This window comes from Salvelinus fontinalis, chromosome 20 (assembly GCF_029448725.1).
Source record: "Salvelinus fontinalis isolate EN_2023a chromosome 20, ASM2944872v1, whole genome shotgun sequence".
Taxonomy (NCBI): Eukaryota; Metazoa; Chordata; class Actinopteri; order Salmoniformes; family Salmonidae; genus Salvelinus; species Salvelinus fontinalis.
This window is the reverse complement of record NC_074684.1, coordinates 25,711,215-25,736,631: the sequence shown is the minus strand read 5'-3', so window position 1 is coordinate 25,736,631 and position 25,417 is coordinate 25,711,215. Positions and strand designations below refer to the sequence as shown.

Below are 25,417 nucleotides of genomic sequence, written 5' to 3'. Positions count from 1 at the left end.
CAGTCATCATCATGAATCAAGTCGACAATCTACTGGCAAATCCTTTTTAATCCTTATCATTTGAAGAGAAATAATGACGAGAAATTATAGATAAAACGTATCGGTGCTCATCAGCCACTGGACATAAACATTACACAACAAGCTGGAAATCGCAAATTCAACAATGAGTGGTTTGGAAGGAATCAGTGACAGTGGCTAACTGCAAGCATTGCAAAACCATCACTAGCCTGCTATTCAGTGGAGTGGCTGTATGGTCCCAAATCTGGGATTGTCTCTTTTCCAAGTTTAAAATGATAAACATTCAACATTGGCCATGCTGACAATGAAGCATGATTTGTGCCATGCTCAAAACAACTGTTAACTTGACTTCAGTGAGTTCAAGATAACTAGGAATTCCGGAATGGTCATCTAAATAAGAATTGTAAGTCGGGAACTCGGGCCTCTTTCTAGAGCTACGACTTGAAGATCAATGACGTACGTCATCATGATTCGATCTTGTTTTTTTCCCGAGTTCCCAGTTGTCTTGAAGCACTATAAATCCAGAGAATGCCAGACTGATGGCCACGAAGGACCGACTCACATCAAGGTGAGATGTTGCTGCATAAATTATGTAATATGCCAGGGAGATATGTATACTGTAGCTAAGAAAGTAATACTAAGTGTATGTTGTGTAGTAAGCTGTTAGTAGCCCATGTGCCTCACCCTAATAATTTGGTCTATTTAGCCCTCTTCATTTTGCCTACTGTTCTGACTTGGTGGTGCACATGTAGCCTATGTAGTTTTAGAGAAATGTAATCATAAAATTTTGTAAGAGCTTTCATTGCCTGCTTATATGCCCTGTTTATTTATCCTGCGGTTCTGACTTGGTGTACAGCGAGAACACTGTAAGAACAGCCCATGTTCTGATTTCTATCGCTGAACATTTCAAAAGTTCTAAACAAATAGTTATATTGACTACGTCCATCCTAGCTCGCTCATTAATGTCTTAATCGAAATTACAGATTGCCTCTTAACAGCTTGTCGTGCCATTATGCAATATTTTCCACATATTAATTGTCAGTCGAAGCCACATTTGTTTTAGCAAGTCAGCCATATCAGCTATGTTTTTTCAAAAGGCAGTAAATGAGGCTGAATGAACTGTTTCGCTGCTAGACGCCAGACAAGGCTCCGCTGATAGCCAGGTGTAGCAGTGGTAAGATGTTGGGACTGCTTTATGTAGGCCCTAACAGTTTGTGGGCACCGTTTGTCGCCGTTATAGTGCAATTCATGTATTGTTTAATGTTGTGTTGTGTACAGGCTTTGCTGGCGTGCATCCCACTTTCTTTAAAAAAAATTCCCCACCGAGATTTACATGCTAACATCGACACTGGAAATATCACATTTACGTAAGCATTCAGACCCTTCATGCAATACTTTCTTGAAGCACCTTTGGCAGCGATTACAGTCTCATGTCTTCTTGAATAGGACGCTACAAGCGTGGCACACGTGTATTTGGGGAGTTGGATGGGGAGCATCGCTGCTCAGCTATTTTCAGGTCTCTCCAAAGGTGTTTGATCAGGTTTAAGTCCGGGCTCTGGCTGGGCAACTGAAGGACATTCAGATGTATACACCATTCTGTATACATCTGGCCCTTCTTTGAACACTGTGCTAACAAACCTCCAAACAAGATTCAACGCCATACAACACTCCTTCCGTGGCCTCCAACTGCTTTTAAATGCTAGTAAAACTAAGTGCATGCTCTTCAACCGATTGCTGCCCGCACCCTCAGGCCAAAGAGTTCAATCTTGGTTACATCAGACCATAGAATCTTGTTTCTCATGGTCTGAGTCCTTTAGGTGCCTTTTGGCAAACTCCAAGTGGGCTGTCATGTGCATTTTACTGAACTCTGGAGCTCTGTCAGAGTGATCATCGGGTTCTTGGTCACCTCCTGACCAAGGCCTTTCTCCCCTGATTGCTCAGCCAGCTCTAGAAAGAGTCTTGGTGGTTCCAAACTTCTTCCATTTAAGAATGATGGAGGCCACTGTGTTCTTGGGGACCTTCAATGCTGCAGAAATGTTTTGGTACCCTTCGCCAGATCTGCGCCTCGACACAATCCCGTCTCGGAGCTCTACGGACAATAACTCTACCTACATGTACATATTACCTCAATGTGCCCCCGCACATTGACTCTAACGGTATCCCCTGTACATAGCCCCGTTATTGTTATTTACTGCTACTGTTTAATTATTTGTTATTCTTATCTCTTACTTTTTTGTTGTTGTATTTTCTTAAAACTGCGTTGTTGGTTAAGGGCTTGTAAGTAAGCATTTCACTATAAGGTCTACTACACCTGTTGTATTTGGAGCATGTGACAAATACAATTTGATTTGAATTCCTTCGACCTCATGGCTTGGTTTTTGCTCTGACATGCACTGCCAACTGTGGGACTTTATATAGACAGGTGTGTGCCTTTCCAAATCATGTCCAATCAATTGAATTTACCACCGGTGGACTCCAATTTGTAGAAACATGTCAAGGATGATCAAAGGAAACAGGATACACCTGAGCTCAATTTCGAGTCTCATAGAAAAGGGTCTGAATACTTAAGTAAATAAGGTATCTGTTTTTTATTTGTAATACATTTGCAAAAAATAGAAAATCAACTCTTTTCGCTTTGTCATTATGGGGTATTGTGTGTAGATTGCAAAAAAATCTATATATTTAATACATTTTTAAATAAAGCTCTAACTTAACAAAATGTGGAAAAAGTCAAGGGGTCAGAAAACTTTCCGAAGGCACTATATTTCAAGCTACAAGTATCACAGATCAGATCACAGGAGGTTGATGGCACCTTATTTGGGGAGAGCGGTCTTGTGGTAAGGACTGGAGCGGAATTTGTGGAATGGTATCAAATGCATTAAAACACATGGTTTCCAGATGTTTGAATCCATTTTCTCCGTTCTGGACATTATTATGAGCCGTTCTCCCCTCAGCAGCCTCCACTGGATTAGATGTCTGATTTAAATAGATAGAAATTCAAGTGTTGCACGTGGCGGTCATATAATGTCTAGAAGAGACATATACAGTATGCTGAATGAAAAATAGCCTGTATCTATTTCACCGAATAACACTGGAGTGCTCCCCTTTGCATGGATTAGCAACTCTAAATCTACTATTGGTTATCACTGGCCAGATCACTAACCTAAGCCCATGCATTAGACACTGCTGCTCACTCCTGAAAGAAATCCGATTGATGGGATGGCTTTGGCGGATGTTCTTCGAAATCATCGGAATGAAATGGGGGGATGCAAAAACCATAATGCAAATTTGATTAATCTGTGTAATGCAAATGTGATTAAGCCATGAATGGTCTATATACTTCTCAGGTGGGTTTTATACCCGGTGGAAGATTATTATATATATTTTTTAATACTTCCATTTATAGGTGAACACAGCAAAGTTAAACTTGATGTATCGTATGACAAATATGAGATTCACTACAACAGAAAAATCTTTGTCTCAATATCCTAACATTGTTTAGATGGTGGATTCTAAACCAGAAACCAACCAGAAACTTCCAACGATCTGCAAAATGGAATATTCCTGGTGATTTTATGCAGACAACTTGCATGGATATAAAAGTGAATCTTCTTTTGTCTGCTATTTATAAAAGTTGAAATGGTTATTGAGCAGCGGGGGTGCTTCCCTACAATCTTAACCTGAAACACATGGGAGTAGCTCTAACCTTTATGCTGGGGATATTTGAAGGCTTATCCCCATAAAGGCCTTCCCACCTGCAGAGCACTGTATGCATAATGTAAAATCTCACACACTCGTTGTCTCTGAAAAAACATCCACAGAAACTACATTTGCACAGTCCTAATTCTAACCAAACAATTAACTTTTCTCTCTCTGTGAAACTGCCTGTTCTTTGTGATAACAATGTTACACAAAGCTGTTTATTATGAGCAATGGGACAATGCAATTGCTCCTTCACAGTGGGATTTCTCCACCCCAGTGTGGAGAGAAACCCCCTGCTGGCATGTCACAGCGTCACACAGTCAGATAACATTCCTCCAGCGAGTGGGAAGCAGTAGTGTAAGAGGCTTTCATTAGCAACACTGTACGGCCACTTCCTTTTGAAGCTAGGGAAGAAAACACAGCTACCACTACACATCACCCACCCAAATTAATACCGTTTTTACAGACGTCACGATGCTTACACAAGTCAGCTTTTCAAAATGTATGAGACAGACTTTTAGAATCTCCCAAAGTGCTCTCTTCCAGGACACAAGGCTGTGTGTCCCACTCACAGACATCATTTTCTTTTAATGTAGGACCCGGGAAATATTTGAATTTGAAACACGCTATATTGCTGAATGGGGCTGAATGGCACCAAAAAAAATCGCTAAAGATCATGGTGAAAGCAATACATTTTTTAAACTAACCTACTGTTCTATCTGTGGTGAAAATGGCTGTAACTAGCATAGGATCATGGTCGATGTAGCCGTTTTCATCCTGCCTGAAAGAGTCAACCAGAGTCTCCTCGTAGCCTGCCGGTCTGTGATTGGTCTGTGTCAGCACGTGGTCCGGTGTGAGGATAAATGGAGTAGTCAGAATGGGTCACTATTTAATTAAATATCTCGATTCATAGAAAACTTGAAAAATAATTCACAGTGGGGATCGAACTTGATCATAATGAACACATTTTAAAGCCCAGAACAGGCGACTACATTCTTTTGGTTTGGCCGTTCTGGCTATTGCAATTTACATAGGCTTTCTAGGGCAGACCAGGGCTTTTGGCACAGCTAGGTTGCTACGCAGTAGTCACCCAGCAGAGCTTGTGAATGACTTCACGCTCCAGACCAGACACTGGGGTCATGTTATTGATATGAAAAGACTACTAATGAACATCGATATCCTTTTCTTTGTTTGACATCCTTCAGAACTAAACTGGTGCATGGTAAACTGAAACTTCTGTACTTTTTTGATACTAGAACATGAAAAATGGTTCAGTACTAGACTTTTTGTTACTTTCGGTACTTCTGTCAAATGTGTCTCACGGATCAATCATGTGCCTGCTCCACGCTCCACTTATTCATTGCTAGCCTGCACTTGGAGTCTGGGCTGCTCCCCACTCCTGCTGAACAGAAGTTAACACACTTGAATAATGCGACACGGCATGCAGAAATGTTGAAACTGTTAATTACTGTTCGCAAAACAATGTCCATACAGGCTAGAACACCTTTACAATGCAATAATATACTGGTAGCTTCCAGCTTTGGGCACATCAGTTCAAAGTCTAGTTTTGATTTACATTTGGTTTGAGTTGTCAACTAACGTGACTTCAACGTGAAATCAACAACAAAAAATTACCATGTCTTTGGATTTATGTTAAAAGTTGAAAAAGTGAAGTGTCCTGTTGATGACTTTCTGCTAATCCAATCACTTTCCCACGTTTATTCAACATCATTACGTAGATGTTTTGTGGTTGAAATTATGTGGAAACAATGTTGATTCAACCAGTTTTTGCCCAGTAGGAACATTCCTTGCTAGCTGATCCTGGCAGTTAATTGATCCATTAATGCCACTAATTGATTGTTCAGAGAGACTAGAAACATCTGATTGCCCAAGGAGAACAAACATGGAAACACTGCTGTGGCCCTGGAGGAACAGTTTTGCACCCCTGATTTGACCAGTGATATCAGTGCCCCTTCGCCAGGCCTAATACCTCTAGAGCTGAGATGGGCAACTTTGTTGGGGGTGGGGGCCACAAAAAATCTGAACTCATCATGAGAGGCCGGAGTGGCTCGCGGGTCTGCGTACCCACATCTCTAACCACACATGCAGTCAGAGCCTGCCCTAGCCTTTTGGAGGACTTAAGCGAAATTGTATTGGCCCCCCCAGTCCCACCTTGTGAGGTTGATCCTACAAAAGGGGGGGCACAGACGGACCGCCAGTTGCCCAAACCTGCTCTAGAGGGCACTGAAGTCGACTTTAGTGACATCAGCCAATTAGTTTAGATCTATGTCCTTACCTGCAAAGGCTGGTCTCATGGTAAAATCATGGTCATCAACTCGCAGCAGGTGGTCTGTCTTCACCTTGTGAGATTTGGTGTTATCAACTATCTTTTTTCCAGTCAGTGGACTACAAAAGAAAACAGCAATCAATACTTCTGAAAAGATTGGCAGATAACAGTGTAAATTTTCCATTTACTCCTTACAGAGAACCATACAACCACCTTTAAAATGACCCTCAAACCACAACAGGGAGATTATGAAAGGCACAGAACGATTAGGAGTAAGAACACAGACTTTACAACATATGTGTTTGTGTGTGTGTGTGTGTGTGTATTGCATGCCCTCAAATAATCAAGAGAAACCTACTATGCTTTGCTGTCAAGGTGGTCTTATCTAACCCATTTGTGTTATGTTTGTTAGTTGAGGATAACATGGGTCGAAGTTCGTTCCGATATTCTGTATTTATTATGTTCCTTGGTTATAAAGCTCAGTGAAGAGAGGGAAAACTCTGTTCCAAATAGACCCCCATCCGACTCAATTTACGCGTTTACGCGTCCCAAAATAGAGGGGGTGACAATTATTGAACGCGTGGAGGCTGGCTAATTAAACCACCAGACAACCACTTTTACCGGCATCGGCAGGCACGCTTGGTGTGATTGTGATTTTGCGCAATTAATAGTGAAACGCACGGTTCATGTTAGTGGTCGATTCGGAATTGTAATCCTATACTTTGTAATGGACAAAAACGTATCATGTTATAACTCAATATGCAAGAATAACAGACATTGGGGGGCTACTTGTAATACAGCAAGGGAGCCTGAGAACCGTCTGGAGAACCCAGTTCATCCTTTGTCACCATGGGACTGTTAAATCTCGCAGATTACATTAACATGTTCTGCCCTTACTGTATTTCAAGTGCATTTGACAGCGTTGTGTCATTGAACAGCCTCACATGTGGATCGCCTCTCATTTCACAGATAAGATTATTAATAATGACGGAACACATCATGGGTCATCTGAAGCAGAGCATAGCCCAACCGACAGTGAAGTGTGATGCAGAATAATGATGCAAGGTTCAAATTAATTGTATGGATGATGAAACTTGCAGATAGGGATGATTCATGACATCTCTGCGTAGACAGGGTCCACCCATTACATCCTTCCCATCAATGCGCACTGCGCTCTGGATCATCTTTACGCACCGGCATGGTTTACCCGTTGCGCAATCCCCATCGAGTCCAGACCACCCCTAGGCTAATATTTACATAGTCTGTGTCAAGAACTATAACTGGTTTTGCATTACTGACACGAGCCATCAATGATTGGAACGTGACAAATTGAATCGAATTCAAATCAAACGGAACGCAAGGGTCCGTCTACAAGTGCAGCATTTAACCAAAGAAAGAGGGTCATGTCATGATGACCCCCTGTTGCTTTAAATTGCAAATTAAAGAGTGAACGTGCAAATGAAACAAGAAAATCATGGGGAGATGGGAAGAAAGTAACATGTGGCGAATGTAACACGCCCATTTTCTCCTATTTGGATGAACTGTCAAGAAAGGTAAGGATCCAGGTACTTACGCGCCATGCTTGTGAGATTCTACCGCCCCGGACCACCTCCTTTTCCTACTTTTGTGCTTTCGGCATTCTCCGATAAGTATCAAGCAAAAAATTAAAAACAGGAACTTAATATAATAAGGCATTATGTGTGAAAACTCAAAAGTCGTCGAGTGAAGAAATCCCTTTAATCGACGTCCGCAATGGTTTGAGCATTGTAGCGTATTCTGATCTAAAGCAGAACATGTGTGGTAACATGCATTGTAGTGAGGCAGTGTGTCGGTTGATTAAGTAACAACGACAGATATGTTTACGACTCCAAGCGGCTTGTCCCGCTTATTGCTCCCTGATTGGTCCACAGCGGTTGGTTTCAACACACTCCAAACCAAGGCACCGCGCGCGCAGCTTCAGCAGCAGCACTGTTTTAGCTACAGTATAATGACATGACCACATTCCAGGGCATCCTCGATCAATTGACGTAACATACTCAGAATTCGCACAGCTTTCTGGGCACTTTCGAAAAACCAAAAAGTGTATATATATATATATATATATATATATATATATATATATATATATATATATATGGATCCTGTGCTTAATAAACGTCTCTGCAACAACTGGGAAAGCTCTTTGCATATACCGATAATGTAAAAGACCTTGGAATCAAGTCTCATATCAGCAAGTGCATATCCTAAGAATACAGATTTGAGAGAACACATACTGGATGGTGTAACCTGACCTTTCTGTATGCACATATCAAATGTGTTCTAAAATCTTCAGATTACTTAATGGTGTGTGTGTGGTGATGGATAACTGTGTTACTTTGTCATCCACCAAGACCTAGAAAATAAATAAATAACATTTCAGAATCTGTAAACTGTGACACATGAACATTTATTTTTTTATTCAAGGAATTTATTTTCTGATACAATGTTCATATGTAGCATTCAAATACAGTCTGAAATGATAGATAGATGTGTGAATGCCATCTTAAGACATGAAGTTGTCTGCAATGGATTCAGTATTCACATGAACAAAGCTGTTATATATGGCTCAAATATCATGAGAACACAACTTAGAGAGAGGACTTACTCTGGACATTTTATTTTCCTTGAAGTACAATGTAACCACAATATTTAAATTGCTTTGCATTAGTCCCCAATCCATTTCTTGTGAGGCCTTCAAAAAGGTAGTCATACAGCCTCTTTCTTGTTTAATCTCCCTTTCTGAAGCGCCTGTGTTGACAATGGTTTATTGCCTCATCCCTGTCTCACTATCTTTGGACCCAATCAGTGATAACGCCAGGTTCCTACATTATGAACAGCATGAAATTGGCAAGAGAGCAGAAACAAACTGACACTCTGTTATGGGATTTTTATGAATAATGACTAAATTATTGACTTAGAATTATAACTAAACAGAATAGTACTATGTTACTGTATGGATGTATGAATCTTATTATAATCATAATGCTGAATATAATGTGTGTAATTTTAATCAAGTATTAAAACAAGGACTGTCTGTTCCTTGTTAGAAACGAATGGAGTTATCATCAGACAGGCTGGAATGATGTGTTCATTACAGGACATTCTGCCTCTACCGAGGGAGAGAGAGACCTTGGGCTGGTTGTAGATTGTTTAACAGGTGGCAGACAATGTAAGAAGGCTTGTAAACTGTACTGCCGTTGTATCCGAGAGGAGGAAGGACATTTTAAAACCTATGACGTCATTTTTATTATATAACCTGATGTAAATTATACTATGGTCAGTACTCTCGAGAATAAACGCTATTGATTGATTGATTTTGAGACTGGTTTCTGTCCATTTTATGCAAATAAGTATCTTACAAATTCTTATGAATGGGCAGAGTGTTTTAATTGAACTGGTTGATGAACATATAGGAATGAAATTCCTTTAACACACTCAGGCTAAGATTGACAGACGTATGTGTATAGAAGGCTGCACTGTATCTGCTGCCGCTAAAGTAGAAACCACCGGAGAATTGGCTAACCAATAATAAATGTCAATGGCGTAACATTTGAGCAGAAATAATTAGCATCTTATCTGTATACAATTTATTATGCATATTGATTCCCTGTGCACAATTAATTATTTGAGACAAACAAATCAATGTAATAGTCTTCATTGTTTACAAGTCATATGATACAGCATTAACTTGTTTAAATGAGAGCAAGCAGCCGTCCATGATTAACAGCTTCCGGACAAAATAAAAAGTTGAGATACAGGCCGTATTCATAAAGCACCTCAGAAGTGCGGATCTATATTTATTTTAGATCATAATGAATTAGATTATATGGACATGGGGGACCTGATCCTAGATCAGCACTCCTACTCAGACATTTTGTGAATACAGCCCACAGTGTCTGTGTTCTATAAAGGTTTGGACCTTTCTTTAAAATGTGGTACAGTTTAGAGTCAATTCAAAGTAATAAAAGACAACTTGGAGGTGGACCGCAAGCCCTCTTTACTTAGTGGGAGAAACAGTCACCAAGGCTATGCCTAACCCTCTATGAACAGAATGTTTTCCAGGGCTCTAGGCTGACAATGTAAAGAGATAAAGTCAGCTTGTTGCCAGCTAGGGTGTCATGGTCAGGTGGTCTGGGGAAGTTCAGGTCAGTGTCATCACAGCTCGTAGTCAAACTTGTACTCGTTGGTCAGGTAGATCCTACGGAAGATGAGGGCAGCCAGGAGCAGGGAGAGCACCATGATGAGCACCACAGAGCCTGTGTGGCTGGCGTCCTGAGGGGGGTGGGGGGCGGCGGTGTGGGGGAAGGCAGGGAAGGTGGGCCTGCTGGGGGGTTCTCTCTGGTGCTGCTGGGCCCGGCGCTGGCGGGGGCTGAGAGAACGGCTGCTTGAGGCTGTGGGACATGGCTCGTCCTCACTGGCAGCTGGAGCCGCCTCGGCCTGCTGGGAGCACAGCATAGCATACACAGGATCAGACTGTGGTACAACACACACACACACACACACACACACACACACACACACACACACACACACACACACACACACACACACACACACACACACACACACACACACACACACACAGTACGAATAAACACACACATTTCGTTCGACATGGTGCACACGTGCATGCAGACACACACCCACAATACAAGAACCCACACACGTGCATACAACAGTTACACACACACACTTTATGAATACACAGACACAACCATGCTTAGGGCTTTAGTGCATTCAGAAAATATTCGGACCCCTTGACTTTCCACATTTTGTTACGTTACAGCCTTATTAAAAAATAGCTTAAATTGTTTTCCCCCCTAATCAATCTATGTTTTTCAGCGGTAGGGACTGGGAGACTAGTCAGGATCTAGGCAAAGATGAACAAAACAAAGTACAGAGAGATTCTTGAGGAAAAACTGCTCCAGAGTGCTCTGGACTTCAGACTGGGTCAAAGGTTCATCTTCCAACAGGACAACGACCCTAAGCACGCAGCCAAGACAACTCGGGAGTGGTTTCGGGACAAGTCTTTGAATGTCCTTGAGTGGCCCAGCCAGAGCCAGGACTTGAACCTGATCGAGCATCTCTGGAGAGACCTTAAAATTGCTGTGCAGTGACACTCCCCATGCAACCTGACAGAGCTTGAGAAGATCTGCAGGGAAGAACTGAAGAAACTCCCCAAATACAGGTGTGCCAAGCTTGTAGCGTCATACCCAAGAAGACTCGAGGTTGTAATCACTGCCAAAGGTGCTTCAACAAAGTACTGAGTAAAGGGTAATAATACATACGTAAATGTGATATTTCCGTTTTTTATTTTTAATACATTTGTTAATGACAAAGCAAAAACAAGTTTAGATTTTTTATGTGGTAATATGTGTGGACTGAGGAGGGAACACAATTGAATCCATTTTAGAATAAGGCTGTAACGTAACAAAATGTGTAAAAAGTCAAGAGGTCTGAATACTTTCCGAAGGCACTGTATACACTATGAATCTGCTTGGGACTAACTGTCCTTGCAGTGCAGTCAAACCAACGCAGTTGAATTTAACAAAAATGCTACAGTCGGTTGTTTTAAGGGGGAACTCTTTAAAGCAGCTTTAAGCATGATGACTAAACAGTGAGCAATAGGGTACAGCTCAGGTTTTACACCGAGAGAGAAAGCTGAATCTTACTCATAATTAGGGCATGGCTGCAGGACAGGGAGGGCTGACATGCAGAGAGAGACATTGGGACAGAGCAGGGAGCTGTAATCCTGTCTACATCACTCTGTTCAGTTTGATATAGGAAGAGCAAGACAGGCAGTGACAATGCAGTTAATGGGTGGGATAATCACAGAACCAGAATGATCTATTCTATTTCTATAGGGGTGAAGTTGGTCGGTCCCTCTCCCGGCCAGAGGTTATATCGGTCGTTTATTACTGCGTCCAGCAGCAGATGGCAAGTACATTTTTTTGACTGTCTCGCTCTCTCAGATCAGTTCAGACAGATTTCATCTCAATTTACATAGACCCTTTCTATTATGAAGAGAAATACTCACACTCATCTTTACCATGATTGGAAATGGTCATGTTTTCCTGTCATATTTTCAATTGTTATTATAAAAATTAAGTTGCACACTAATTATGCTCCCAAACATTTAATGGGTCTAGCAACCAACGTTTTGGCACACAGAAGAAGGCACTGCATGCTGAAACGTTGGTTGCTAGACACATTCAATGTCTTGGAGCATAATTAGCAACCTTTTTTCTTTTTACAGTTTACTCTCGGTTAGTCAGCACCTAAATCAAATGTTTATTATCTCATGCGCCGAATACAACAGGTGTAGGTAGACTTTACAGTGTAATGCTTACAAGCTCTTATCCAACAATGCAGTAAAAAAAATATATATATATATATATTTAAAAATACGGGGATTACGGTACAGAGTCAATGTGCGCGGGCACCGGTTAGTCAAGGTAATTGAGGTATATGTACATTTAGGTAGAGGTAAAATGACTGCATAGACAATACACAGAGAGTAGTAGCAGTGTAAAAATGGGGGGGACAATGCAAATAGTCCGGGTAGCCATTTTATTAATTGTTCAAGAGTCTTATGGCTTGGGGGTAGAAGCTTTTTTGACCTAGACTTGGCGCTCCGGTATCGCTTGCCGTGCAGTAGCAGAGAGAACAGTATATGACTAGCTTAGCTGGAGTCCTTGGCAATTTTTTGGGCCTTCCTCTGACACCGCCTGGTATAGAGGTCGCGGATGGCAGGAAGCTTGGCCCCAGTGATGTACTGGGCCGTACGCACTACCCTCTGTAGTACCTTGCGGTCGGAGGGCGTGCAGTTTCACCGCATACCAGGCGGTGATGCAATCAGTCAAGATGCTCTTGATGGTGCAGCTGTTGAACTTTTTAAGGATCTGAGGACCCATGCCAAATCTTTTCAGTCTCCTGAGGGGAAATGGGCATTGTCGTGCCCTCTTCACAACTGTCTTGGTGTGTTTGGACCATGATAGTTTGTTGGTGATGTGGACACCAAGGAACTTGAAGCTCTCAACCTGCTCCACTGCAGCCCTGTCGATGAGAATGGGGGTGTGCTCGGTCCTCCTTTTTCTGTAGTCCACAATCATCTCCATTGTCTTGATTACATTGAGGGAGAGGTTCTAATCCTGGCACCACACTGCCAGGTCTCTGACCTCCTCCCTATAGGCTGTCTCATCGTTGTCATTGATCAGGCCTACCACTGTTTTGTTGCCGGCAAACTTAATGATGGTGTTGGAGTCGTGCTTGGCCATTCAGTCATGGATGAACAGGGAGTACAGCTCTACACAACATTTTAGGGCGTGAGTCAGCTTATGCCTTTTACTAAAATAATACATTATAACGATGATATCCAGCTATAATCGGTTTATAAGAAAACACCTATCACAGTTATCTTTAATGTTATCATAGGTGACTGCTAGACAGTGGCATCATGCCTCATTGACACAGAGTTGGAGAACCCTGGAGAAGCTGTAGGGCCAGAGAGCAGAGTGTCGCCTGCACCGTCATCATACAATATTACCCACCGAGCCATTAAACACAGTGATTTAAAAAGGGATGTTCACTGAGTGAGTGACAGTGGCTGATGTAGCACAGCGGAGCCACAACATTACATAAAGCACTATGAGAGATGAGGGATGATTTACGGGATAACAACATTGCCATATTCTCCCTTTTATCCTCTGTTCTGGAGCCTAGGGACCCCCCGCCGCGCCTTTTTCTATGCCTCTCATAATTCACTTTTTTTATTTAATGGTTCGTGAATAATACAGATCCCGGAGAAAATAGACTTTGGGACGTCTTCTGCGACAAGGCACAATAATCGTGTGCAACCATGCCAACCTCATCTATGGCAAATAAATGAATAATCCCCCAACATAGCAAATATCTTCAGTATATAGTTATTTCTCTACCCATGTACACTACCTTAAAGTTTGGGGTCACTTAGAAATGTCCTTGTTTTTGAAAGAAAAGCACATTTTTTGTGCAGTAAAATAACATCAAAATGATCAGAAATACAGTGTAGACATTACAATTTATTGTAGCTGGAAACGACAGATTTTTTATGGAATATCTACATAGGCCCATTATCAGCAACCATCACTCCTGTGTTCCAATGGCACGTTGTGTTAGTTAATCCAAGTTTATAATTTTAAAAGGCTAATTGATCATTAGAAATCCCTTTTGCAATTATGTTAGCACAGCTGAAAACTGTTGTCCTGATTTAAAGAAGCAATAAAACTGTCCTTCTTTAGACTAGTTGAGTATCTGGAGCATCAGCATTTGTGGGTTCGATTACAGGCTCAAAATGGACAGAAACAAAGAAGTTTCTTCTGAAACTCGTCAGTCTATTCTTGTTCTGAGAAATTAAGGCTATTCCATGCGAGAAATTGCCAAGAAACTGAAGATATTGTACAACGCTGTGTACTACTCCCTTCACAGAACAGCACAAACTGTCTCCAACCAGAATAGAAAGAGGAGTGGGAGGCCCCGGTGCACAATTGAGCAAGAGGACAAGTATATTAGAGTGTCTAGTTTGAGAAACAGATGCCTCGCAAGTCCTCAACTGGCAGCTTCATTAAATAGTACCCGCAAAACACCAGTCTCAACGTCAACAGGGAAGAGGCGACTCCGGGATGCTGGCCTTCTACTCCAGCTGGATCTCTCAGTCCATCACAATCTAGCAAGCAGAACCCTGGTGGTGTTCGTCTCACCTGCTCAGCGTGGGCCTCTTCCTCCTCCTGTCCCCCCGAGGTGGACGTCTCTCCCCGGGGGTCTGTGGGGGGCCCGCTCTCTGCCCCTGTGCTCTCACTGGCCTGCCTGGCTTCTGCCTGCAGGAAGCAACACACAGGAAATGGCTGCTGTCACCCACAATGTATTCAAATCAAATCAAATTGTATTGGTCACATACACATGTTACGGGTGTAGCGAAATGCTTGTGTTTCTAGCTCCAACAGTGCAGTAATATCTAACAAGTAATATTTAACAATTTCACAACAATACACACATCTAAAGTGAAGGAATGGAATTAAGAATATGTAAATATTTGGATGAGCAATGTCGGAGAATACAGTATACTGGCCACAGGCCCGAGACAATATTCCTCGGGTGAAAAGCCCATTGTCTTTTCTGTCTGTGACTGCTTGAAGCACGAATGGGTAAAGACATGGAAACACAATTCATCCAATTCTGACAACTGTTAACACTTCTGAAGTCACTGGACTAGAATGTAAATAAACAACAATACGTGGATGGGATTGGACTGTGGCTGGCAGCGGCAAGCACACCTTGAAGTTGATCTGCTGGGCGAGCTCTTGGTCCTCTTGGTCATCTGGACTGGGGTTAGTGGGGGAGGGACCTAGGAGGGCAGAGCGCAAGGAGCAGCCACACGTCTCACAGCAGAAGTCCTGGGATCTGTCAGTGGGTCGGCAGGGAGGGAGCGTTAGGGAAGTTAGGGGCAGAAAGGGTTTCCATTGACTTTTCCAGGAGCCCAATGGATTCATCTGATGAGAAGGGTAAAGAATAGATTAGATGACTCAATAAAACCAGTATACAAACGAGGGGAAATCATTCACCCCTAGCAGCCCCCTAAGGAAAAGAGGGCCTGGATTAGTGTACGTTTTGGAGGCATTAAGTGATACAAGTCAAAGCCGTTTCCTAGTCCTATACAGCTGAATTAAAGTTGATCCAGGTAGGAGACCTGAGGGGTTTCCAGAGTCTAGGTGTCTGCCGCAAATGGCACCCTATTTCCTATATAGTGCACTACTTTTGACCTGTAGTGCACTTTATAGGACATAGGGTATAATTTGGGACACAACCCTTGGCTTACTGAGCCAATCTGGGCCTATATCCTCTATGACAGAAACCCTGTTGAGATATGTTGGCTGATGCTCTCTGATCACAAGGCTGTTTACTTTGAGTCAGACAGGAGCTCCCATCACAACACACAAAAAACGTAGAGAAACGTACAAACTTCTTAGAGATTTGGTTTGTCAAAAATGACTCGTGTGGGTAGGTAGATGGCAATTTGACGGATGGATTGAAACTCATTATGTGAAGACAACATTCAACTGTGAATATTGACAGCTAGACCAATATAAATATAAAATACAATTCCATCAATGAAGTCAAGCATCACCTCCCAAGAGTTGCTATTCTTCCAAGGTGCTTTCCCGCTCAACCAATATCATTATTTTTATAGGCAGAAAAGACAACCATCTGAAAATGTTCCTCCTCTAACTTCTGCATTATTAACGCTCGTCATTACAGCAGCCTGCCAGCCAGCAAAACTTCTCCAGCAGTTTACTTTTCTGTCAGGAAACAGAGCCAACTCTGAAAACTCCGAATTCTTCTTCTGTGCTGCTGTTTATCTGCTTCCTGCTAGGGGCCCCTGGCCCTGGTGTTGACTGACAGCTCTCACAATTACCATAGGGTACGGAGACAACCAAGAAGGAATTTTTGAATCAAAGCAAAGTTTCTGTCTCAACCGCAGCCACGACAGCCCTTTGTGAAACATGGGCCTTTCTTTCATCAGGAAGATAAACAGGCAGGCAGTGTACTGTATGTATTTATAGACAAGGATATGTTCCCGTGTCACATCTCATCTTCATGTGTTAATGAAACAGCCAGTCGCTAAAGACCCCCTGTCTGTATGTGTTAATAGAACAGACAGTCATCTGGGATGCGTCACAAATGGCACCCTATTCCCTTTATTGTATATTTTTGAACCAGAGCCCTGGTCAAAAGGAATACACTATAAAGGCAATAGGGTGCCATTTGGGACACAGCTCTTGGACCCCCCACACATTTTTTATCCTTCTCCAACAGAGCTTTTGCATGTTTCTTCAAAGGGAGAGACCCATGACAATAAGAGGAGAAGAATGAGCAACAACATGCCCAGACATGCCTTTGTTTCCCTGGCAATGACCATAGCTATTTGTAGAATGCAAATCCACTGTGGCCCAGGTGTTAATTACATGACATGCTTGCATAAGCATCACTTTATTCTCAACTTTGTTAAATAAACACCTGTCTATCACTATATGTTCTCACTTTACCCCTACCTACATGTACAAATTACTTTGACTAACCTGTATCCCCACACATTGACTCGGTACCAGTACCCCCTGTATATAGCCTCATTATTGTTATTGTATTACTTTTATTTAAATGTTTTTACGTTTGTTTATTTAGTAAATATTTTCTTAACTATTTTTCTTAACTGCATTGTTGGTTAAGGGCTTAAGGGCTTGTAAGTAAGCATTTCACGGTAAGGTCTGTTGTATTTGGCACATGTGATAAATACAATTCAATTTGATGTATATCCAGTTAGTCCATCTAATTGTATGTAAAGCTAGTGCTTGATACAAGTATCCACCATACATGTAATGATGCGTTTAAGGATTACACATTGAAACAAACAGCAAACAGACATTTCACCCCAGACTGTTGTGTTGTTGTGTTGCTCCCCTCCCAGTCATTGTTATCGCCACCATTCATCCATCCCTCCCTCAGTGCAGACACTCAACTGATTTAATGAGCCATTCGCAGTTTCACTGTACCTACCAGCCGTGTGTACTTAGACTTGCATGGCTTAATCTTTGCATTGGAAAGAGAGTAAAGTGGAAACAGTGGAGGGTTTAATCTGTGTAATCTTACTTTTTGGCCAGGCCTCTCCTCTCCTCTGGATTATAATCAAGGGATCCGATTGCACCCTCCCCTTTGGTTGGCATGAATCCGATTATAGCTATTAGTGCCGTTCTGACTGAAAGGGAGAAACAGAAAAATTATGAGAGACAAAACCCCCCAAAACTGTCTGTCGTCTCGTAACAGCAGTGGATAAAGGGAGTCGCTAAATCACATGAAATACCACAGCACATTCTGTCAAGTTCGCCACCCATGTTATGTAATGCGTTGCGGGAGTAATGCTTTGTTTTCTACTGCGTAAGCCTGGATTTAGAAAGTATTTCTGAGGACATTCGCCACAGCAACTCCTCAAATAGCATTCTCCAGCTGACATGGGACACTTTTCACAAAATGTTGGGAGAGCTTCTGTCATGTCAATGGTTGCTTCAGGGCTTTCTAACAACTCAAAACCAATGGATGATTTGAATAAAGACATTTGTAAAATGGCTAGAATGTACATTATAAACACCTATGAAATCAGTTAGCAGGCTGACTGGAGGCAAAGAATGGACAGCAGGTGAGAAAACAACTACAGGGAAACGAGAAGAGAGAATTTAAAACCTCTTATGGCTGCGATCCCCGTACAGGGATCAATATCCGGGGAAATTTCAGAGTGACTAAATAAAAATACAACGTCGTAACATTAAACATTCTTGAAAATGCAAGTGTCTTACATCCTTCAAAAGATTAGAATCTTGGTAATCAAACTACGTTTTCTGATTTAAAATAGCTATTACAGAGAACAAATGCCATGCTTTTGTTTGAGAAGAGCGATCAACATTAACAAACATTTTCCGCCATGACAGTTTTGACACATTCACATCTGAAGGTAAAATTATGACTTACATTCTGATATCCTGCTTTTATTTCTCTTCCTGAGGGTCCCAGTGATCAAATGAAGTGCGGTTTTCTTTGATAAAATCCATTTTTATAGCCTAAAACGAAACATTTTGTAAACCGTTTGTGTCGTGAATTCCATCTTTATCAACTTTTTACGGAGCATTCGACGTAATTACACACACTAAACAACCGTTTATCTAGTCATAGTTGGTTTCATTGCAATCCTCTGGATGTTTGCAACACAGCCAAACTTGATTGTTTTTTTTGCGGGGAGTATTGACCGAAGTGAACTGATTTGAAGACAACGAGCAATGACTTCATTGCGCACCAATAATATTAGCGAAGCTTCGTTGATTGACTGTATTTCTGCCCAATGACCACTGATCTTTTTGAAATCTAGCTGGGTAGATAGCCAATGAGCTGAGGTAAACGCCAGTATGTGATGGTTATGGGTTGGACCACCATCCCTTGTTTGTAAACGCACGCGTAACAAACTTCATTCTCGCCATTGACCATCAGACTAGTTGCAGTCACGCTTGCTACGCACAGCAGTGTTTTGGAAAGTAGTATTTTGGAAGCAGTATTTTGGAAAGTGTTTTTTCAACGATTTCATTGAAGACATCATGGCGAATAAATCAGGAAAAGCGAAGTCCAAGTCTATGTATACAGATTTTCACCAGATTATAGAAGAGATTGATCGGGAAAGTGAGACAGATTTTTGAGGAGCTGTTTCTGCAAGGACAGGACGTACTTCTGGACTGGTAAGTGCTAATGCCGTTTTATGAAATATAAATATATATAAAAATAAAAAATTTTGCGATGAAATGTGCAAAGTACACATTGGCTATAGTGTGTGTGTCAAATCAAATCAAATCAAATTTTATTAGTCACATACACATGGTTAGCAGATGTTAATGCGAGTGTAGCGAAATGCTTGTGCTTCTAGTTCCGACAATGCAGTAATAACAACAAGTAATCTAACCTAACAATTCCGCAACTACTACCTTATACACGCAAGTGTAAAGGGATAAAGAATATGTACATAGAGATATATGAATGAGTGATGGTACAGAACGGCACGGTGTGTGTGTGTGTATGTATGTGTACGACCCATAACCTGTGTGTGTGTGTGTGTTGTTTGTTTGTTGGTTTGTTTGGGTGTGTGTGTGTGTTTGTTTGTTTGTTTGGGTGTGTGTGTGTGTGTGTGTGTGTGTGTGTGTGTGTGTGTGTGTGTGTGTGTGTGTGTGTGTGTGTGTGTGTGTGTGTGTGTGTGTGTGTGTGTGTGTGTGTGTGTGTGTGTGTGTGTGTGTGTGTGTGTGTGTGTGTGTATGTATGTATATATATATATATATATATATATATATATATATATATATTCCATGTCAGATATATATATTTTCAATTTTTTATTCAAATGGAATGGAGTAGAACAGCAAACCCACACATGGCCACTGCGCCTGCTACTCCTCTCCATTTCCATATGAAATAGCCATTGGGTGCTGTTGGGGGGAGGGCAGGCCCACAACAATGGCCGGAGTTGAATGGAACAGCACTTCACCTTAGTGACTGTTCCCTCTGCTCTATACAACACATATCTGTTTATTTTATGTGATGATAAAAGGCTCATAGAATACAAATATTTTTTTAATGTTTTCTTTCACAGTGATAGCGACTCCGACTGGGAGACCCCGGTGCCAAGGTGCCCATCCCCCACTGAAGCGGGTTCATCCAAGACATTGTTTTACCATTTCATTGACATTGCTGTGGTGAATTCCTTCATCCTGCAGAAGGAAATGGCGAAGAGCTGTGGACAGCCCCCCATCTCCCAGCTACCCTTCAGGGAGCTGCTCATCCGGGAGCTTGCTGGCTATAGAAAAAAGTCCACTGCATCACATTCTGCCCCCTCTACCTCTGCCACTCTACTCCTGCCTCCAGTGGTGTTCATATGCCACAGTTCATTACTGCAGGCATGACAATGCCTCAGGGCCAAAAGGGCAAAGCATGGAGGCGTCGTTGTGTTCTGTGTCGCATGAAGTCCCCCATCACCTGCACCACTTGTTCAGTTTGCCTCTGATTTACATCAGAAAGTGACTGCTATGGGACATGGCACAGGCAGCAAAATATTGTGTAGAGGACTTCCAAAGGGTCTACCCCTGTTTGTTTTATATATTTTTTCTAATATTTTTTAAAACATTTTTATATATTTTTGTGTGTGTTAGAATTGCTTTTTGATATGTTGTATATAGTTATTTGCACTGTTGTATATAGTTATAGGTAATTTCACCAATTCGGCCACTTGGGTACATTTGGGCAACTTGTGTGGGACACCTGGGTGACTTCATGCTAAATGTCATGTAGCTCACCCATTCCTGAAGTTATCAGTCTGAAACTTTGCACACCTACAGTTGCCCTCTTGTGTTACCCATCAAAATGATCTCCAGCATCCTATCTGACTGTGTGGCTATTCTAGTACATGTGAAAGATGATGCTACAACAATAAAAAACAGAAAACGTATGCTCTTTCTTTCTCTTTTCTTCCACCAGATCTACTGTGTTATATCCTCCTACATTCAATTAACATTTCCACAAACTTCAGAATGTTTCCATTCAAATGATACCAAGAATATGCATATACATGCCTCTGGGGCTGAGCTACAGGCAGTTAGATTAGGGTATGTCTTCAGGCGGAAATTGAGAACGAGGGATGCAGCCATAAGGCCTGCAACACAGTGAAAGTCTGTTTCAACAGATAATGATTTGGTTGAAGAATGCTCTCAAGGTGATATTAGTCTGAAATCTCTCTCCACAAATTATTACAACTGTGGGCTCATGGTACTGCACATGGTACTCCAGAACAAACATAAGCTAGGAACCAATGCAGCTGCCCCCCTGGAGTGAACCTGTAGTGGAAAGCTGAGACACCAAAAACCCAGTGGGGGATTTTCAATCTCTGGGTCATGGACTCATTGGCTTTAAAAAATATATCTATTTCACCTTTATTTAACCAGGTAGGCCAGTTAAGAACAAGTTCTCATTTACAACTGCGACCTGGCCAAGATAAAGCAAAGCAGTGCACATAAACAAACGTACAATCAATAACACAATAGAAAACAATTCTATATAAAGTGTGTGCAAATGAGGTAAGATAAGGGAGGTAAGGCAATAAATGGGCCATAGTGGCGAAATAATTACAATTTAGCAATTAAACACTGGAGTGATAGATGTGCAGAAGATGAATGTGCAAGTAGAGATACTGGGGTGGAAAGAAGAAAAACAAAACAAAAAAACAGTATGGGGATGAGGTAGTTGGATGGGCTATTTAATTTACAGATGGGCTATGTACAGGCACAGTGATCTGTGAGCTGCTCTGACAGCTGGTGCTTAAAGTTAGCGAGGGAGATATGAGTCTCCAGCTTCAGTGATTTTTGCAATTCGTTCCAGTCATTGGCAACAGAGAACTGGAAGGAAAGGCAGCCAAATGAGGAATTGGCTTTGGGGGTGACCAATGAAATATACCTGCTGGAGCGTGTGCTATGGGTGGGTGCTGCTATGGTGACCAGTGAGCTGAGATAAGGTGGGGCTTTAATTAGCAAAGACTTATAGATGACCTGGAGCCAGTGGGTTTGGTGACAAATATGAAGCCAGGGCCAGCCAACGAGAGCATACAGGTCGCAGTGGTGGGTGGTATATGGGGCTTTGGTGACAAAAAAGACGGCACTGTGATAGACTGCGTCCAATTTGCTGAGTAAAGTGTTGGAGGTTATTTTGTAAATAACACCGCCGAAGTCAAGGATCGGTAGGATAGTCAGTTTTACGAGGGTATGTTTGACTGCATGAGTGAAGGAGGCTTTGTTGCAAAATAGTAAGCCGATTCTAGATTTAATTTTTGATTGGAGATGCTTAATGTGAGATTTGTAGATGCCCACATATTCTAAGTCAGAACCGTTCAGAGTAGTGATGCTGGACGGGCGGGCAGGTGCTGGTAGCTTTCGGTTAGGGTTAGGGTTAACCCTAAGAGCAGTTGGAGGCCACGGAAGGAGAGTTGTATGGTGTTGAAGCTCGTCTTCAGGTTAGTTAACACAGTGTCCAAAGAAGGGCCAAAAGTATACAGAATGGTATCGTCTGCGTAGAGGTGGATCAGAGAATCACCAGCGGAAGAGTGACATCATTGATGTATACAGAGAAGAGAGTCGGCCTGAGAATTGAACACTGTGGCACCCCCATAGAGACCGCCAGAGGTCCGGACAACAGGCCCTCCTCCGATTTGACACACTGAAACCTGTCTGAGAAGTAGTTGGTGAACCAGGCGAGGCAGTCATTTGAGAAACCAAGGCTGTTGAGTCTGCCGATAAGAATGTGGTGATTGACAGAGTCGAAAGCCTTGGCCAGGTCTATGAATACAGCTGCACAGTATTGTCTCTTATCGATGGAGGTTATGATATCGTTTAGGACCTTGAGCGTGGCTTGCCATGTGACCCAAGAGGACAAAAGCGGGAGTTATTTTAGATTAGCTTTTTTATGCTCATTAAAATACCCTGAAAGTAATATAAAGAAAAGCAGTGCGGGATTCTCCCATTGAATCTGATTACATTTCCATGCTTTTGGTACGGAGAATAACATGAGAGGAATACTCAGAAATAGGATGGCTTAACGGTGGTAAATGAAATCATGCCAGAAAATAATGGAAATATCAGACTTAATGTAGGAAATAGTGTGCTGCCTGCTGCCAATACGGGGCTTTGTGAGCGAATAAGACGTGCGTGCCAAATATGCATTTCCAGTGACACACTTTCTTCTTATTTACTTTGTTCTGAAATGAAGTCTTCTTTTCAGCCCCTTCCAGTTTCCACTCTTTAAATTGTGGGGAAAAAGCTCAATGATAGAACAAAAATGCCTGAGCAAAAAAACATTTGCATATCTGCCTTCATTTAAATTCAAATTAAAAGTCTTAATCCGTCGTTTGTTCCTGTTGGTCCCTGGCAGGCAGAGAGCGAGTGAGTGGGGATGCTAGGCTAAGTTTAGTGCAGCAGCTGGATGAGTAGGACTGGAAGAGGGAACAAGGACTTTGTGGTTAGCCGGGTGTGTGTGTCTCCAGGCTGGAGGAGACAAGCCATTTACTTGATTTTGCTTACACAGAAAATGTATCAAGATAATTTGCCTTTTCTAACTTGCTTCAAGACCTTTTTTTGGTTAAAGTAATCAAAACTATCTGCCAGGCTGCTATCTTTTCAATAGCGGTGGTGGTTCACGAGGCAGAAGATCTGAGATCGAGTACCAGTGCGGGCTCATAAAGAAGGTATCTATACTGATAAGCAAGTGACACCAGTTACAAAGGGATACCTACTGCTCCAAGATGGCTGCCATGTCTCCGGGTGATGGCCAGAGATGCTCAGACATATCTTCTTTCCCACCTCGAATCTTCCATTGGGCTGAAAGAGAAGCATATCTATAGAATTACATATAGAATACATGTATAATAAAGATAAGTGATTTATAGGATTTCGATGATAGGATCTCTATTACCATATCACGGTCTATGACAACCAGGTTGAACAAGCAATAGGGAGAGTGAGACAGGCCGAGGTGAGGTGGGGGCTGGGGGGTGGTTGAAGGGAGGGATATTAAGAGAAAGAGAGTGAGCCTTCAAAGACCAAGCAAAACCTGCCAACCTGGGCTAAGAGAGAGAGAAAAAAGAGACTCTGGACATAAAAAAGACTGTCACAACTTGTCTGATCCACTGGCTTTCATCAGCCTGTCATTGATTCTTCAGGTTATTATTGGTGCATGAAAAAAACACATTACCGCTTCTTTCCCACAGAACCATTCACGTCCTCTGTGACAGTGCAGTGACAGGCATGGCTTTGTTCTGACAATAGTGTCTCGGTGTGTCATATGATGTGGCTCCGGGTTAAGAAAAGACATCTATAGCTGTCTATCATCCAGCCTTTGATAATTTGATTGGTTGCTTTTCATTGTTACTTCAATTCACACATAATTGGCTGTGATTGTTCGAAACAGGGGAATATCTTCATAAGTGTGTGTGTGCATGTGTGTGTTGGGGGTCTTACTGTGAGTAGGATGATGCTGGGGGGCTTCATGGGGTACTCCGGGGGCAGCACGATCCTGCCGTGGTAAACCCCACCGTCAAAATCTGAGTCTGGGGGCCCGCGGACAGAGAAGTGCCACTCAAACAGATTATCCTGCGGGTACCCAACAAGCCAGTCACAAACACATATGTGACTCGTTTCAGGAAACTAGGCGTATGTTGCACATCACTACTACACAGGAGAGGCATTTGAACGTAAACATTTTTTTTTTTTTATTAAAATGCCTTCTGGAACATGTGAACTTTCATGTGCCTTAATAACAAACTTGTATTCCATCCATAAATACGAATACAATTGTTAAATTACAAGCCTAGTTGATTTAGCCACTGAAAAAGACAGGAACCTTCCCACCAACCATGATTGGCTGAGATAATGGAAGGGCTGGACATGCTGGGAGATGAGTTTGGATTGGTCTGCTATGTATCATGCTTCAGTTTGTAATGTGAGCTTTTCAGTATGTGTTGATAGTCCTTTCTAACGCGCCGTTTTTTGAAAGATATAACGTTAGCCATCGAGAACAACAAAAGTTTTGCTACTTTTCTCAACAACATTGATGCCTTGAATTTAGCAGGCGCTATCGACAGATCAGTTGGAAAAAAGTGATGGGCTACTTTCTGCACATGCCACGGTCAATGTGAACCGGAGTGACTTGACACAATGCTGGCCAAACAAGATGTAGCTACAAACGGAGTTAAATGGTTCCAGCCTGCCATGA

At 42.1% G+C, this 25,417-nt stretch overlaps 2 protein-coding genes across 3 annotated transcripts in view; both read right to left on the bottom strand.

Annotated features, from left to right (window-relative positions):
- LOC129817576 (gamma-aminobutyric acid receptor subunit rho-2-like) overlaps positions 1 to 8,018 on the bottom strand; it is a 29,067-nt gene extending 21,049 nt beyond the window's left edge. Inside the window, exons 1-2 of the mRNA XM_055872976.1 lie at positions 7,581 to 8,018; positions 6,017 to 6,126 (exon numbers count right to left, since the gene is read on the bottom strand). Coding sequence (XP_055728951.1) covers positions 6,017 to 6,126; positions 7,581 to 7,702 — 232 coding nt within the window. The 5' untranslated portion in view covers positions 7,703 to 8,018. The remainder of the gene's footprint in view (positions 1 to 6,016; positions 6,127 to 7,580) is intronic.
- A 414-nt stretch (positions 8,019 to 8,432) lies between these two features.
- LOC129817575 (ubiquitin-conjugating enzyme E2 J1-like) overlaps positions 8,433 to 25,417 on the bottom strand; it is a 36,793-nt gene continuing 19,808 nt past the window's right edge. The window contains exons 3-8 of one of the 2 annotated variants that reach the window (XM_055872974.1): positions 24,664 to 24,795; positions 23,940 to 24,024; positions 17,729 to 17,834; positions 15,358 to 15,484; positions 14,785 to 14,901; positions 8,433 to 10,486 (exon numbers count right to left, since the gene is read on the bottom strand). In XM_055872974.1, coding sequence (XP_055728949.1) covers positions 10,202 to 10,486; positions 14,785 to 14,901; positions 15,358 to 15,484; positions 17,729 to 17,834; positions 23,940 to 24,024; positions 24,664 to 24,795 — 852 coding nt within the window. In that variant the 3' untranslated portion in view covers positions 8,433 to 10,201. The remainder of the gene's footprint in view (positions 10,487 to 14,784; positions 14,902 to 15,357; positions 15,485 to 17,728; positions 17,835 to 23,939; positions 24,025 to 24,663; positions 24,796 to 25,417) is intronic. The other variant, XM_055872975.1, reaches the window with a different exon arrangement.